The sequence below is a fragment of the Parasteatoda tepidariorum genome, chromosome 1, assembly GCF_982258835.1.
Source record: "Parasteatoda tepidariorum strain Cologne lab strain chromosome 1, Ptep-v5.0, whole genome shotgun sequence".
NCBI classification, from domain to species: domain Eukaryota; kingdom Metazoa; phylum Arthropoda; class Arachnida; order Araneae; family Theridiidae; genus Parasteatoda; species Parasteatoda tepidariorum.
Window position 1 is genome coordinate 80,709,442 of NC_141755.1, and position 18,805 is coordinate 80,728,246.

At 29.2% G+C, this 18,805-nt stretch overlaps 1 protein-coding gene across 1 annotated transcript in view; it reads right to left on the reverse strand.

Moving 5' to 3' along the window:
- LOC107441250 (uncharacterized) overlaps positions 1-18,805 on the reverse strand; it is a 73,793-nt gene that overhangs the window by 27,449 nt on the left and 27,539 nt on the right. The window contains exons 12-21 of the mRNA XM_087167473.1: positions 18,046-18,099; positions 15,884-15,946; positions 11,467-11,511; positions 10,481-10,600; positions 7,347-7,437; positions 6,890-7,183; positions 5,649-5,771; positions 5,389-5,567; positions 5,051-5,141; positions 1,800-1,915 (exon numbers count right to left, since the gene is read on the reverse strand). Coding sequence (XP_087023599.1) covers positions 1,800-1,915; positions 5,051-5,141; positions 5,389-5,567; positions 5,649-5,771; positions 6,890-7,183; positions 7,347-7,437; positions 10,481-10,600; positions 11,467-11,511; positions 15,884-15,946; positions 18,046-18,099 — 1,176 coding nt within the window. The remainder of the gene's footprint in view (positions 1-1,799; positions 1,916-5,050; positions 5,142-5,388; positions 5,568-5,648; positions 5,772-6,889; positions 7,184-7,346; positions 7,438-10,480; positions 10,601-11,466; positions 11,512-15,883; positions 15,947-18,045; positions 18,100-18,805) is intronic.

Sequence of the window (18,805 nt, forward strand, 5' to 3'; positions counted from 1 at the left end):
TATAATTCTTTTTTTCAAATGTTAAGCTGCACAGCAAGAGCCACTTCGAGTTTAAGACGATTTCTAAACGAGTTTAAGACTTTAGTTTAGAACTGATTGTAAACACAAATAATGAAAAAGGTAGGAAATACTATCTATGTATACAAGAAATACCACTCGAGAGAGTCTCAAAGTACTAAGAATACGTTGTTTAAGACGAGTTCTAAACGAGTTTAAGACTTTAGTTTAGAACTGATTGTAAACACAAATAATGAAAAAGGTAGGAAATACTATGTATACAAGAAATACCACTCGAGAGAGTCTCAAAGTACAAAGAACACGTTGTTTAAGACGAGTTCTAAACGAGTTTAAGACTTTAGTTTAGAACTCATTGTAAACACAAATAATGAAAAAGGTAGCAAATACTATGTATACAAGAAATACCACTCGAGAGAGTCTCAAAGTACTAAGAATACGTTGTTTAAGACGAGTTTTAAACGAGTTTAAGACTTTAGTTTAGAACTGATTGTAAACACAAATAATGAAAAAGGTAGGAAATACTATGTATACAAGAAATACCACTCGAGAGAGTCTCAAAGTACAAAGAACACGTTGTTTAAGACGAGTTCTAAACGAGTTTAAGACTTTAGTTTAGAACTCATTGTAAACACAAATAATGAAAAAGGTAAGAAATACTATGTATACAAGAAATACAACTCAAGAGAGTCTCAAAGTACAAAGAACACGTTGTGAGCCAAATGGCACCTGAATCAGTAAACCGGAAGTATAGAGAGTAAAGAGCCTGCAGCTCTCTCTAGTGTATAAAACACCATCCATATTCGGCTAACCGAATATTCGGCAAAAGGGCCGAATACCAAATAGTGGTCAAACATTCGTTACATTCCTACTGAAAATGAGATATAAATTATTCACAGATACTCATATTTTATATATCAACCGCGATGGCTCAGGGGATAGAGCGTTCTCCTTCCAATGAGGCGAACCGGGTTCGAATCCCAGTTGATACGAATTCCGCCTCCGGCTTGCACCGACTACAGTGCTGACGTGAAATATCCTCAGTGGTAGACGGATCATGGGTTAGAGTCCTCTTGCCATCAGGCTAACCGTGGGAGGTTCTCGTGATCTTCCTCTGCATGTAACGCAAATGAGGGTTAGCTCCATCAAAAAGTCCTCCACGAAGGAAAATTTCCCCTAATACTCGATCCAGGAGTTCCCTTGTCTTCTGGTTTGGGTTCGAAATTACAAGGCTACGTAGTTGAACTTAAGCAGTCGTAAAATTTGTTTTTCTCCGGATGCCGCCTGACTAGGGCGGGAAGGGGTTAAGCTTTGATTAGCAGTCATAAACCCATGAGATTGGGTCGGCTGTTCAACGACGGTTATAAAATAAAATATCAACAGCATAACAAATATACATATGTGCACGCTTCATAATATACATTGAAAGCTTTTATATTGCATATTCGTTTCTGTTATAAATTTCAATGTAGTTCAATTATTTCAAATAAAAATAAATAAGAAATATTAAAGTACAAAAAGAAATAACTAGATTTCAATTGAATGAAAAATTCAAACACTTTAAAGGCTTCAAAATAAATTTTCTTCATTTTCTTGCTTTACTTTTATAAGTTTAATTGATATTAAGGTGTTTGATCCCTTCCCGATTTCAGTACGTAAAGAGCATGACACCGAATTTTTGAACTCTGAATTAACGATAACATATTGAGTTATGAATTTTATATTAATCAAGCGAATTTTGTGTTAGCCAATCACGTTCCTTCTTAATAAAACAACAGCCTTACCTTCTCTCCTTTAGATCCAGGAATTCCGTGAGGTCCAGAATAACCATCTGCCCCTTTTCTGCCATCTTTTCCTGGTCCTCCAGGCAATCCAGAGAGCCCTCTATTACCTTTATCGCCTAAAATATACTTATTATTACAAATATACAATAATTACTATTACAAATATGCATAATTTATTATTACAAATGCATGTTTATTATTAAAAATGTTCAAAGTTTTATTTCATGGTAGGAAAAAATAAGTTAGTTAATAGAATTGATACATAACTTCGTTGACCTGTACTACATCCATTATTATTATTATCTGAAGAAAACTAATTCATATCGTGTTCAATCTTTGGTTGCATTAAGTTTTGTGTTTACTATAGTTTTTGTATTAAATTTGAGCGTTTTTGATGAGATCTTTTAATGTATATAAAATAAGAGTTTTTGATATAAAAATTCGCAAATTTAAATATCTATATAATAATGTCTCAATTACATTATAATATTGAAATAATTCCTATACATCCTACGCAGTTTTCCAGATTGAATAAACAATGCTAAAACGATGGAGTAACTAAAAAAATAATTTTTTGAAAAAAACTGAACTAACACATATTTGTCTTAAAGTGTTAATAATGTAAAATTTTTCCCCATCTTTTTACTGCATGGAATGATATTTCAAATGAGAAATATGCATTATTGTTCAAGATATTATTCATATTGTTATGGAAATATGCTATTTCATTTAGTCTCCAGCGATACATTGTTTTAAAGCTCGATTTATAACAAACAAAAAAAGTCTTAAGTTAAAGAAACTACAACGTTTAATAAAAAAATATACTGAAAAAACTTATGGAATGGTAAAAAAAATTAACATCCTGAGTGCATCATCTGTAAAATTCGCTTTACTGTATAACCCATTTTCAAGAAAAAATTTTATTTCATAATTTTTACAATATTTATTTAATCACAACGGCTTAGTGATTTAGAGGTAAAAATTGCTGTAATAATTATGGCATGTCAGATTTTTTTCAACAAAGGATAGTGCTATGTAGATATGCTATACATGTAAGCGAAAAACAACGTAAATAAGGCAGAGAATTTGTACTATTGTTTATTGTATTTTCATTTGTCCTCCCTTCATGTTGTTTTTTGCTTTAGTCAATTTTTCTTACGAAAATTTTACGGTGAAATAGATTTTACCACTAAAAGTACCGGCATCCTACCTTCCAGTACTTTTTACCTGAATTTTTTACAGTGTACCACGTTAATAAAGCACCAGGGTTTGCAAAAAAATAATAATTTCTTTTTAAAATGATATGTAAATTTAAATTTAGTTAATACAGAAAGTGAAAAATTATTTGAAGTGAAACAAAATTATTATTTGTTGATTAATTATGTGCAGAGGAGAACTCTAACAACTATTTGTACTGCGCATAAAATTTCTTCCTCCCAGTTAGCAAGCTTCCATACTTATTTATTTATTTATTTAATTTTCTTAGTGAATGCAAGAATGCCTGAAAATGACGTTGTGTGGGTATCTCGATCCTGATTGGTTGCTGAATTGTGGCATTTGTTTGCGTTAGTAACTGTTCTTTCCATTCTATTTCGAGCAAGTCAAGCACGATAAGTATCAATTCTCTTAACTGACGCATTCTATATTCTCACACAAAAAATTTATTTCACTATATATTCCTTATTTAACACCAAGACTGGCATGAAGCTACGTAGAACATAAACAAACTAATTATGCATCAAAGTTGCTAAATGCACATAGCAAAAATACATCATAGTTACGATATATTAAATAAACAAATAATAAATCTAAATTAAGTAAAAGATGTAGACGAGAAAGAACTATATTTTAACAAATTTGATGTGCTTATTAACTTATGTGGAGAAAACGTTATAGGTCACATGTGTGGGTATTTGTGATATTCTTCTTGAAGTGGAAGTACTCAATTACACATTTAGAAAACTGTTTTTAAAACGTTGAATTGCTGCATAAAATCATTGGTTCAGAAATGTAGATACATTATAAATTTGACATTATAAAATAAATTTTTATTATTTTTTGCAATTAGAAGCATTTATGTTATGAAATTATTAATACAATTTAAAGTTACAGTACATTTTTCACAGAGTAGTAAATTTAATAGAACTTTTACAGAAACGAAAAAATTTGTACTAAAAATGCGGAAAAGCAAAATTTTAAAACTGAAATTTATTTTAAAATAACTATTCATTGTGCCTGTGCTGCTATTTTTACACAAAAATTAATATCGATATTAAGAACAAAACTTTCTTCTTTTAACATCAATTCTTATCTTCTTTAGTGTGATTATAACTTATAAGGTGTTCTTTAATGACTACCCTTAATACATATCTTTAGAGTCCTTGTCAAGTAAGAAATGAAATAAATATACACGTTAGAGATTGCAAATTCAGCCTGAGAGAAACAAAAATGTTTTACAAATAAAAGGATAGTCTGATAAAACTTGGAAGCGTTTCCATTAACCACTTTTTTCCCTTTTTTTCTTTTTACTACGGTAATCAAACAGGTTTTGATGTTTTCAATCCCATCTTCCTCAATAATTATTCGGGAAATTTCGATAACATTTTTGTTTTTCCTCGCTAAAATAATAGTTTGTAACCGCAATTTGTAAAATTTTCTGTCCTCACATTTTAAGAAGATTTTATAAATATTTAGTATATTTCGAAGCAAAAACTTTAAAATACACACTCCTAATCCAATAAAATTCCCCTATAAAGATACTCTTAACGCTGAATGTTTTCTCTTAACGTTAAACGTTGAACGTTTTTATCAAAAAACGCAATTTTTTTGTTTGCATAATATGGTCCGTAAAAACTTAGGCTGTAAAAATGACGCAATTTTTAAATTACTTGAATAATATTTTTTGAAAATGTGCTAACAGTTTGCTCGTGTAAAATATTTAAAGACTTTTGCCGTCTGAGAAAAACGTTATCATAAAGTAATAATTTTATTTTTATATTATATTTATTTTATAATGCATTTATTTTATAATTATTTTTTCATACATATACTTTTAGTCATACAATTATTTTTAACACACAATTTATTTTTTGCCACATGCTAATTTTTCTTTTTTAAATTTTTACTTATGGTAACAAAAACTTTAACTAGTAACAAATCATTATGTTAAGCTTTGAAGGTCAGCCAGTTTAGGAAACAAAAAAATAGGTTTAGTAAATAGAAGAATTCAGATCTTCAAGAAGCATTCTTACCAGGAATACCAACTACAAGATCTTGACCGACAAATGCAGGTTGTCCTTTGTCTCCTTTACCTCCAGCAGCTCCAGGTGTCCCTGGCAACCCCTGAAAAAAAATTCAATAAATTAAATATGAAAATGAAATAATATTTGAGAATATAAGGAAAAGTTAATCATAATTAAATGCATGAAAAAGCATAAAATATTTTCAAAAAAAGAAAGAAAGAGACTTTTTCTGATAATGTTAAAAATTTTATATGTTTGCACTTATAACGAGATTTTTAATAATTTTGTCAATATTGTTATTCATTAAAAAAAGGAGATAATTATTGTTGAAAAACGCAGATAAATACTTCTAATCCAGGAGGTCCTGGAAATCCAGGTAATCCATCATCTCCTTTGTCTCCTAGTCGTCCAGACTGACCAGGAGAGCCTCTGTCACCTTGTGATCCTGGTATTCCATCAAATCCTCTCTCACCTTTCTCTCCTTTTGAGCCTGGAGGACATTGAGAACAGCTACCGCCCGAGTCTCCTAAAAACAAAAGCAAACAAACAAAAAAATTAAGATTGGTTTAAATATAAATGTACAATAGAGAAAGGAAACTAGCTTAACCTTTTTGTCCTCTTGGTCCTACAGCTCCAGGTCGGCCAGGTTCGCCTCTTAGACCTTTATCCCCTGGGATTCCAGGCACTCCAGGAATTCCAGGTATTCCTTCAGATGAGTCACCAGGAATGCCTTGATTGGTAGAGAAAAATATTTTTTTAAACTAAATATATTCGCGTAAATATTAGTTCACTCACTAATATTAGTTATCATTACTTATTTTCTGATACATATTTTTTCCTCACAGCTAGTAACCAAAATGGAGCTCTTTAAATAATAATTTAAGCTAATTATTCAGCAATAATGACAATATTGCTGAATAAAGCTTTTGTTGAGCTTTTTAAATGAAATCTATGATTTTTTGTAAAATATTGTCCTGAACTTAATATAGGTGGTAATTAATTTTTTAAAATTAGCTTTTTTTTACCAAGGCATATGCAAAACTAATTCAATTCGACAATTTTATTTGTTTATTACAAATCATAGGTATTTAATATTTGTATGCAAAGTGTTCGAAGCGTTTGCAAATTTGTAAGCTGGATGTGCTAAAACTATTTTTTAAAAATATTTAGGCATATTTAATATTCATTTTATCTATATTCTGTTTTTATAACTACAGATAAACCTGATTTGGAAAAAAAGAAATCATTAGAAAAAGAAAAAGTACATCGAGTCATGTAATACGGGCAAAAATACGTTAAGAATTCAAAAAAAGAATTTTAGTATAAAATTCACGATCAACTGAGTATTTTTTAAGAAAAAACTTATGAAATATCTTAGTTAATGAGAGGCAACTATGACCAGTATGCCATTTAAGGCCACTCAAGGAGTTTTTAAAAAATTTTTATTAAATTTAAAAAAAAAAATTATTATGGCATCATAAAGTAATATACTCAATGGTTTAATGAGTAGAAAAAATATTCAAGTACGAATTTTTGCATAGTTCTTTTGGTAGTCCTCTGAGTGATTCCAAAAAACCTCTGGAGCGTTTTCTCAAAGCTAAAATTTCAAAAAAGCAGTATTCTTTCTTGGCATCATTCCAATTGAAAATTTTTATTGCATTTCCTCTGAAAAGTATTTAATATCTTTATCGCAGTTTTTTGTCATGTTATAAACAATTTTCTGATAGTTTTGTATTTAAATTATCTTTCTTTCTTTAGGCCTGTATAAATAGACAGCTGTCCCTATCCGCAAAAGTAAAGAATAAAAATAGCTCTAAATAAAAATAGAATATGCATAAAATAACTTACCCCGATCACCTTTTATTCCAATAAAACCTTTCTCTCCAGATAAACCGTCCATACCAGGACTCCCATCAAGTCCATCAGAACCTGGTATGGGATAACCAGGTGTGCCTTTTGGACCAGGCTCCCCTTTTGGACCAGGAACACCTGTGAGGCCTGAAGAACCAGTCGAACCAGGTGACCCAGATGGACCCGGATCTCCCTTGTCTCCTTTAAGACCGGGTGGACCTTCTCGGCCTGGAAGACCTACGTCTCCTTTTCCTCCGGGTAATCCTGGAAATCCTTTAGGTCCAATTGAACCTAAATTAAATAAGTTTTAAATAAATATGTAGTGGTATGATTTTTTTTATTCCCTTTTATAGACCTGCAATAATGTATTTCAAACAAGTAAGCACCAAATGCTTAAAATTTTGTTATTAAATTAAAGAGAAAAAAATATATAAACTAGATAAAAACAAGTTACCAGGTAATCCATCAGCTCCAGTTACTCCTGGTGGACCTAGGAAACCTTTCGGCCCAGGTGGTCCGGGCTCACCTGCTCTTCCTTCAATACCCTAGGTAAGATAAATCGAAATACTTTCCTTGATAAAATATAACGATGCTCAAATTTCGTCAAATAATAATTGGAAAAACAAGTATATCATTTATTTAACTGCAAAGAGTTTAATTTATGATAATATTTATTTTGTGTTAAATATTCTAAAATTACAAACCAATCAGTGCAGGTAATTTTGTTAGAAATTAGAGAATGAAAGGTCCTTAACCGAAAATGACCAGATAGTTTGTCCACATAGTGTAAAAGTTAACATCGATAAGTAAAATTCGGCAATACATACAGAAGGCTTTAAATTGACCAGCAAAGTATTAAATTAGTAATATTTCACATATTACCCAGACGTTATATAAAATTATTTATTAAAAACTGACAAACTATCAAACAATTAATAGTTCACACATTGGCAAATGATCTTAAATTATATTAATAAGATGATTCAATTAATAAGTATTTGATTAATAATTAATTTATAATTTAATGAATATTTAATTTATAATTTAATGAATATTCAATTTATAATTTAATGAATAATTAATTTATAATTTAATGAATAATTAATTTATAATTTAATTAATAATTAATTTATAATTTAATTAATAATTAATTTATAATTCAAATAATAATTATTTAATTAATAATTAATTTATAATTTAATTAATAATTAATTTACAATTTATTTAATATTTAATTCATAATTTAATTAATAATTAATTTATATTAATAAGATAAGTGAAATTTAGAATGAAAATTATAAGCTTTATCAAAACAATGCAGCCCTATTTGATAACAACAGTGATGAAAGATATTGACCACTTAAAGAAATTCATTTAGAAGTAAAAATGTTTTAAATGTTTGGTTGTGTAGAAAATATACTTTAAAAGTTAATATTACACAATTTCAAAGTTCTTCAGTCTTTTTCTCCTCCTTACGAAGACTATTCATTAATCTTTTTTCAAAGTTCTTCCCCATGTTAACATAGTTTAGAAAACATTTTCTTTACGAATGGAACACTGATTAACCATCAGAATTTTCTTCACTTTATGCCTAACAATTTTTATGAGATTGTACTATGAGATTGATAATGAGATTGTATTATTTCTTTACGAATGGAACCCTGAGTAACCATTAAAATTTTCTTCACTTTATTCCTAACAACTTTAATGAGATTGTGTTTAATTCATATTTTTAATATTGGGATTGACAGATTTTTTTATTGTAAATTTAAGGTTGTATCTGAGTCTAAATAATTACACAGTTTGTCCAATTAGTATATATAACTGTTAAGCTTATAATTCTATTAATTTATTTTAGAAAAATTGCAAATGGTTTTTAAATTTTTCTTTCAAGTGTATCATTTAGAATTTTTTTATAGCTTGCTGAAAGTTTTCTTCAATCTATAAATATCTTTAATATTATAATAACTCAATTTTTAAGACTATGTTAATATTATATATTGGGTTGTTCGGAAATTAATTTCATTTTTCCTTATGAAAATGAAAGATGATTTTCTTATAGTGAATAAATATTTTATTGAATTTTATATTATCCACTCTAATTCCATACATTTTACGATCTTTCTGGCACTAGCATGAGTTCTTGCTCATAAATTTTTCCTTTTTTAGTGGCCAAAAACTGATCCAGGTGATTTTTGACCTCCTCATTTGAAGTAACGGTATCATCGTCTGAAGATTTTTGTAGAGACCCGAATAAATATTGTAGACAACCTATTTCTCGTCCCCTGTGATGATGCCTTTCAGAGATGGATACATTTCTTGACATCTTGAGAAGCAAATCACAGATGTCTAATTGGATGTCATAAATTTCTTTCCATAAGAACATAAGGAACTCATGTGTCGAACTTTGAGAATAAACCTAGGCGTTTCAAATGAGTATAAACGATCGAATTCGATAAATTCAATCTCTCAACGATCTCAATTGTTGTTATTCATCAGTTTGCATTAATTAATGCTTTTATTGAGTCTTCATCAGCCTAAGTCATCGTAATGCATTTTCATGCATCTTAATCGAAATTATGTCGGATTGAAATTGTAGTTGTTGTAGTTAATTTACTTCGCTCTAGAGCTGCACGATGGGCTATTGGCGACAGTCTGGGAAGCACCCTTGAGGATGATCCGAAGACATGCCATCTCAATTTTGATCCTCTGCAAAGAGGATGGCACCCCCTCTTCAGTAGCCCGACGACCTGCACGCGAAGTCGAGCACTTTACGGTAGAACAGTTTAACGAGGAATGATCGATCAGTCCACTGCGGGACGATTGAAATTGTGAAAAACAGTTTTGGCACTGGCGTTTTGTCAATACATCTCCAAAAGGGTCGGGATACCCAAGTTGGGAGGGCGTTGGACTCATGCTCGAGAGAACGGGAGTTTGAATCCAACCGGTCGAAGAATCCCCGTGTGACTGGTGCACATTAAATTTGTCAGGGCCATAAAGTCCTCCTAGTTCCCATAACAAATCAATACCTCTGGGGCTACTTCTCCAGGAGTTCCCCTGTCTTCTGGATTTGGTTCAAAATTGCAAGGCTACAGAGTTGAACATTGGTAGTTGTAAACCCAGGATAGGGTTGGCTGTTCAATGACGGTTATAAAATTAAAAAATACCTCTCCTTATGCATCAGATAATTTTTTAAGCAGCATTTTTTCCTTTTCGAAAGTAATGTAGCAAAAATATGCCATAAATTCTGCTTTTCACTTTCCATATCTTAAAGGGCACTAACCAAATCGTAATTTACTAACCAAACTTAGATAGAATCATTCGAATTTTTTCACAAGCAAGACTTAATCTATCAGCTGTCAAAAGATATAATGATTATGCAATTTTAGTGTAAAGTTGGTTGTGAAAAAACATGCTTAAGTCAGCTGGTAAAAACGATAATACTTTCTGGACAACCCAATAATATTGTGTTATGTATGTAAATGTTATTTTATTAATGATTTTCTATTTATATGTTATTTTTCAGTAATGTTTTCTCTAACACGTAATACTTTATTTATGGTGATTGTTTTTATTAAAGTTACTTACTCCAGGTAAACCGGGAGGACCTTGAAATCCCCTAGGACCATAAGAACCTGGTTTCCCTGGATCTCCTTTCAATCCCGGTAAGCCATCATATCCAGGTAATCCTTCGTTTCCTCTGTCCCCCTATTTAATAAATATACAAATTAAGGAAATAAAATATTTTTTAATATAGAAAACAAAATTTTGATAAAATTCAATAAGTTTAAAAAATTTAATTTTTAAATTATTTTGTATGAGCAATTATCACAAAAAAGTTAAATAATCAACTAATTATTTTAACAAAGGCGTACGAAATCCGTACTAACTAAAAATTTTTAAAAATATGGCCTTTAATAAATTATTCACAGAGATTATCAAAATCATTTATTTTCCAAAATCAAAAGACATGAAACCATAGCCATATCAAATTAATTGATTAATAAACATTTAAAATAAATTGAAAACTTTCTAATTGTTTTTATAATATCGTTCTTCCTGTTTTCTCTCAATTTTATTTAAAGAAAAATCATGCAAAAATCGATTAAAAAAATTATGAATAACTTAAGACAAATTGCTATGCTTAAATCATGACGCGTAATTTAATACACAAAGCATGTTTTATGGCATTATTAAATACGAGCATTGATTCAATTTTTAAGGAATACTTTAAAACAAACATTGTATTTCATAAAAATTTTATTTATTAAATAGTGCTTGATAATACATGAAAGAGAATAACACCAAAATAAATGTATGACAATAATACAATTTATTCAAGTAGAAACATTTATTCAAATAAAATTAATTTTTCTTTTTATAAAAAGAAAAATATGTGATGTGTAAGAGAAAATGTGATATATATACAACTGCTATTCCACTAATGCGTTTTTAAAAAAATTTAACTACGGAAATTACATTATTGATACGCACTTATGACACTTATTCATGATATAATTAAGCAATTATGTCATTTTTAAAGGAACTATATAATAAAAATATGATAGAATTACCTTAAATCCTATTTCACCAATTGGCCCTGGAATACCATCATTTCCCTAAAAGAGAAATTTCATTTAATGAAAATGTCATTTATAATAATCAATCAAAATACAATAATATCTATCTTACCACTATCGAAATTTACTTAATACACTGGTTATCATAAATTAAGGAAAAATCACAAAAATAGCGATAACTCTTTCAAAAGTAAGCCAAACCGTGCAAAATTTGAATATGTTGTCCACTAAGAGTAGCTGAGTAAAATTGCAATATGCAAATTAGTGGCGCTGCACTCGGCTTACGTCATCTGCCTGGAGCATAAAAGTCCAAGTTTGAGAGAAAGCACACAAATTTTACTGTGATTGCGACATTGAAAATCTGAGATAGCCAATTCGTAATAATGACCTCTAGGCATCATTTGCCTGAAGAACTACGATGGAGAGCCATCGGGAGACTAGAGGCAGGGCAGAGTCAATCAGAAGTGGCCAGATGGCTAAATGTGAGTCCATCTGTGGTTCATAGACTTTGGAGGCAATTTCAAACCACAGATTCGGCATCTAGGAGGTTCAGTCAAGGACGGCCAACTGTTACGACCAGTGCCGATGACCGATATTTGACATTAAGTGCACGCAGGAATAGAACCGCTACTCCGACACATCTTAGATCCTCTCTTGCTGCAGCCACCGGAAGGTTGGTGTCAACGTCAACTGTGCGCAGAAGGCTCCACGAAGGTTGTCTGTATGCGAGACGACCAGCCATTTGCGTGCCGCTCACATCACGCCATAGGAGAAACCGTTTGCAGTGGGCCCGACAACATGTCCACTGGACGTCAGATCAATGGAGGCCTGTTCTCTTTACGGATGAGTCCAGGTTTAGTCTAGAAAGTGACAGTAGACGTTATTTGATATGGAGAGAACCTGGGACCCGTTATCATCCATCAAACATCCGTGAAAGAGATGCATACGGAAGAGGCAGTGTCTGTGTTTGGGGAGGCATATCCTTAGGAGGGCGCACATACCTCCATGTCTTTCCAAGGGGAACCGTGAATGCTCAGGTTTATCGAGACAACATCCTTGATGCTTATGTGCGCCCATATGCCGGGGCAATTGGTGATTGCTTCCTGTTACAGGACGATAATGCAAGACCACACAGAGCTCGCATTGTTGATGATTATCTTCAACAGGAAACAATTACTCGCATGGAGTGGCCAGCTCGATCCCCGGACTTGAATCCTATCGAGCACGTTTGGGATGCTCTAGGGAGGCGTGTATCTGCCATCAATCCGCCCCCTCAGACCCTTGCCACGCTTGCAACTGCTTTACAAGAGCAATGGCTCTCACTTCCTATTGAACTGATAGACCGCATAATTGAAAGCATCACACATCGCTGTTTGTGCTGTATTGCTTCTAGAGGCAATCATATTCCATATTAAAGGTACTTTTTCTATTGCAAACCGATACTTCCAATTTGTTTATTTTATACATGTGCTAATTTCTATACTACTATTAATGTCTGATAATTTCTTTTTATGTTGTTTAATACCTTACTATGTGTTGTATATTGTGGGTAAGTTTCATAAAATTCCATGTGTAATTTCTTGAGTTATCGCGATTTTTGTGAATTTTCCTTAATTTATGATAACCAGTGTATTTCGATAGTGAAGGTTGTCTGCTTAAAGCGTAATTTATATAATTAATAAAATTAATAAATTATTGAAATAATTGCATTATTAAAATAAATAAATTATTAAAATAAATAAATTATTAAAATAAATAAATTATTAAAATAAATAAATTATTAAAATAATAAAATTATTAAAATAATTAAATTATTAAAATAAATAAATAATTAAAATAAATAAATTATTAAAATAATTAAATTACGAAAATGAATAAATTATGAAATTTAATTAAAATAATTATTGAAATAAATTTATTGAAATAAATTTATTAAAATAATTATTGAAATAAATTTATTAAAATAATTATTGAAATAAATTTATTAAAATAATTATTGAAGCAAATTTATTAAAATAATTATTGAAATAAATTTATTAAAATAATTATTGAGACAAATTTATTAAAATAATTATTGAAATAAATTTATTAAAATAATTATTGAAATAAATTTATTAAGGTAATTATTGAAATAAATTTATTAAAACAATTATTACAATAAATTTATTTAAAAAAATTCTTTTGAAGTTGCCATTGGTAATGTAGTTTGCTTGCCAATGCCTTGCCTCTTGTGTAGAGAAAAAAGACATGTTGAGGGCAATCTTTAAATCGACAAGAATCTGACGCTTACATGCGCATTGAATCTACCTGAAACTGAAATCCCTGCAATTGGTGCGAAATGGAAAATTATATGTTTAGCTTCACAGTAAATAGAAATTCAACAAACTATCATTTGGGTTCATTTATGTTGTTGTTTCTAATGCCACTGCCCAATATCAGCAAGCCTGCTTGGTGAAACCAAGAGAAATTAAAAATTTTATATTAAATTTTAAAGTGCCTTCTTTTTACTCAACACAGTTTATTTTAGAATTTATTATAAAAAATTTTAAAAAGTAGTTTGTTGGACCTTATTTTAATTATTATCAATAAAATATATGACAGGAAACTAGTTTGTTCTGTTTACCAAAAATTTTTTTTTTCTCAACCATAGACTGTCGAAACAGTTTCAAACTTAGTTCAAGCTAGTGTAACCCAAAACATTTCTTAAAGCGTTTAGTTTTTATTCAATCAATATTTAAATTTCCAAGATTTCAACTCTTAAAAACTCTTTTTTTGATATGAGAAAACAATTTTTGTAAAAATACACGAAAAAACAAAAAATCTTTCGAATCAGCAAAAAATATCGAAATGCACATATTGTTATAAGTATTATGAGATATTAGCATTTCCGTAACTTGTATTCATTACATAACCAGTATCAAATCAGTTGATTTATCTCGACTTATTTCATTATTTTGATTCGTAACAGCAATTTAAAAATAGAGCTTTGATATTAATACCAAAGAAAAGGATAGGTGTCAAAATTTACATATGTTAAAAAATAATTATGATTAATTTTAAAAAACTTTTATTTGACCTTATCCTCTATAGAAATAACACAGTTGTAGCTGAAATCAATGATGATGCAATTATGATATAAGGCAGGTTAAAAAATTTGTGTAGCCTAGATTTAATGGGCATATTGTCAATTTCGGTCATAAACTTTACTCTACTTTGTTTTCTAGTTATTATTAGAAGCTGCGTTTTAGAGCGTCATTTGGTAGACACTTTAATAATTCCATATAATTTTTTGGTACAAAGGAGAACACTGATATTAATATCAGTTCAATGGATATGTGTCAAAATTTCTAATATACACATGCTAGGAAATATTTCTAAAACAATTTAAACGCTGCGCTTGAGGGAGTCATTTAGTGGACACTTTAAAGATTACTTGTAAATTTTTGGTTCAAAAGAGAACTTAGATATTAATATCAGTTCAGTGAATAGGTGTCAAAATTTCTAAAAATATATACACATGCTAAGAAATACTTTTAAAACAATTTTAAATTTTTATTTTTATCTCTATATAGTTAGCACAGATGTCACTAAAATTGTTGATAATGCAATTATGATACGAGGCTGGTTAAAAGATTCTGTGTAGTCTACATGTAATTTCATGTGGCAAAATACAAAAGTCGAACGAAATCGGTTTAATAGTTCTTGAAAAAAGCCGCTTATTTAAAATTAGGTTTCTCAGGAACTATTTGACTGATTTTGAGCAAATTTTGCATTTTGCCTTTCAAAATGAGTTTCCTTGAAATTATAAAAAAAATTCCCCCGTTACAATTAAAAAAAAAATTCTATTATTATTAAATAAAGTAATGAGACATAATAAGTAATTATTAAAAATTACTTTTTCATGGAATCATCTTTGGATAAGTGAATTTTAAAATTGTGTGCAAATATTTCTCGATTCGCTTTAAAAGCTCTAAAGACATGCTGAAATATTAAAGAAATAAAACTAACTTTAATGGTTCCAAACTAACTTTAATATTGGGACAATATTTCTCAAATTCCTGCTACCTAAATATTTTTATAGTCAAATATTCCAATTTAATAAATAAATAAAAAAAATAATTAAAAAAAAAATAATAAAAAAAATCTTATGTATATTCAGATATTTAGATAAGATGAAGTACGCTTTTGAGTTTCGATTCCGTACCTTAATTATTTATCATATTTGAGGTCACATTTTTTAACCATTAAGATTGAATCCTAGTCACTTAATCATAAGTTTTTCACGCAATGCTTATTGAACTGTTTTATGGAAGAGAAAAATTATTAAATCATTTTTGTAAAACTATGCAATTTATGCCCAGTTTTTGTAAAACTACAATAATTGAAACAAAGGTCACAAGAAAATACTCACTCTAGCACCTGGATGACCCGGAAGACCCTTTTCACCAACCATTCCAACATCTCCTGGTGGACCCTATTAAAAGGATTTCACAATTACTTACTACTTGCAGAATTACTACTTACTACTTACGGAATTTCTACTTTCAACTAAGTAGAAATTCCTCAGTATTACAAAAGTAATAATTTAACCACAGAATCAATGGAAAATAATGGTAGCATTACAAAATTACTACATTAATCTCGATTACTAAAAAGACGTAATTATTATATTAAAAAATTATTATTTTACTCTACTATGTAAAAGAAATAATTGTTTCAAGAAATCGTAAAAGCTGCTGCAATTCTTTGTTTCGAAACATTTTGTTTCTCTACACAAAGAAAAAAATGACAAAGATCTATAGAAAAATGAACAGGAAGTACAATAAAAATAAAAAATGAACATTTGATAATTATAGTTGGAGAATTATGACTTGCTAAACTTATAGTAAAAAATACTGCGCGAGATGCTCTGCAGCCTGTGGAGATGCAACTATGGAGATGAAATGTAATTTTGTCATATTTACTTATGAAATTAGCATGAGTATTTTTCCAAATTCCAATTTTCTTGAAGTTTCTTTGCAATTTAAAATGCTTTTTTTTTCCATGTTTTTTTTCTCGTTACTTTTGCTTTAAATAATGACCATTTATCTAATTTTTTTTTAGGAAAATGTATTTATCTCGATCGAGATCATAAGCTCGTGCTAGAGTTGATGCTGAACGTAAAAATGAAGGGAGGATATTAGATGTTGTCGTACGTAAAGTTAAATATTTACATTGAAGTTTTTATAAATATAAGGAACATAATTCTAGAGGGATAAAAACCATTTTCTATTTGAACTTATACAATGACATGATAATCATAAGTAATAGTTGGTATAAATCTCGCTAACTAGTAAAATTTCTTCTCATTTATTTCTTTTTAATGTGTGACACGTCTGCATTCATAAATTTAATTTTTATTTTAAATTCAGTTTATTAATTTTTGAATCCTTGTAATCATTTATTCAGTTCGAGTTAACGTTTTAGCAAAACGTTCTTACACAAAATAATAATATCTAATTAAATATAATATAAATATATAATTTATCAGCAAAAAAAAAATTTTTTTTGTTATCGTTTTTTAAAATAAAAACAAATATAAATGCGAAGCAAACTAGGAGGTTGATAAGCGGAGCGAGCGAAGGCGGAGCCTCCTAGATATATACAAAATAATAAAAATGCAACGTTTTTTACCCATTTCAGTACATTTCGATCTGGACAACATTAGTCACTAGATTTGCATCAAGATAATCAATCTCTTTTTATGCCTTGTGAAGCATCTCTAGAGTTAGTTTCAGTTGAGGATCTGATTCTATGTTTTACGTGGCAGATATCAGTAATTATTTAATTTTAATGAACGGTTGGGACTTTATTCTTTAATTATATTTCAGCGCAAGTTTTATTTTCGTATGTCTGGAAATTTTTATTGAGGTTGCAAAATTATGGCCTTTATTGACCACTCTTAATATTTTAAAATATTGTTAAAGAAAATACTCCAATATTTTAAAATTCAAACAAAGAAAAGAGTTTCTTACACGTGCGTGATACTGAAGTTCATAAAAACAATCAAAACATTAAATTTTAGAGTGCGATCAATCAGAATCATTTGTATCAATCTGATTTAGAATTTATCTTAAGCGATTCCGTTCAAAAACAATTTTTTCCTAATTTTTTTAAGCATTTTACGGAGTAAATTTCTCTCTCAATATTTGAAATAGAATGGAAATGGAAACTTGAGTCCCTAAATTTTTTACATCCCATAATTTTTTTTAAAATTTAAGTAACTTTACTGAAAAAAATTCCTTTAATGCTTTTTGGAAAGATCGTGAAATTATTGAGTCACGAGTTAATTGCAGCTTAATTATTGAGTCATTATTAAGCGATTCTTCCCAAAAAACACAGAGAAATTTTTTTTTCTTTACTCGAATCTAGCAAATGAATGAGTTCATTGATTTCGTATTTTTATGAATTAATTCCTTTTTTTAATGGTTCCTTCCAGTTCTTGTTTTGTATTTGTTCGGTTTTTTGCCTTCATTTCAAACATGACAAGCATTTTGTATTTATATCAGAATTACAAAATTTGTTGTTACTTACTGCCACTCCAGGAATTCCATCAAAACCTCTATCACCCCTTTCACCTGGTTCACCCTGAAAAACAAGTAATTAATTTTAAAAAATTCGATAATTGTTCGCAAAAATAAATTTATAAAATCGGGAAATAGTAGAATTTGTTTACTTACTCTTTATAAATATAGTAAAGCATGTAGAAATAAAATTGAAATTAGAAATTTGAAATTAGAGTATAATAAAAATAATTGTTAGTAATAAATAATAAATTATGTATTTATTTTACGATGATTCGTAAAATAATAATTAATACTGATATAGAAAAAGGAAACGTTGCAACGGGACATTTTTTGTAGATGGGAATGATGAAAAGGAATGAATTACAAGTCAGTCTAGGCGTACAAAAATATTTAAGCCATTAGATTTGGCACAGAGACAAATCGAAAAACTGTTAATATAAGCGTTTAAATTTTAAATAAATATCAGATGTAAATTGTAGTTTTTAGACAGTATAAAAAAATTAAGAGCATTTCAATTTGCTAATTTCAAAACTAATTTTCTTAACAATATTTAAAGCAAATTATTGAACATATTCAAAGCAAAAAGACATATCAAATCAGACAGTATTTTTATTCATATAATTGCATGAATATTATTAAATTATCAACATAATAGATTTTTCAAATTTCCTCGATTGATAGTATCATTATTTTTTACATCCTATTTATTATTATTATTTATTAGTATCATTATAATCTATTATTATTACTTATTAGTATCATTATTA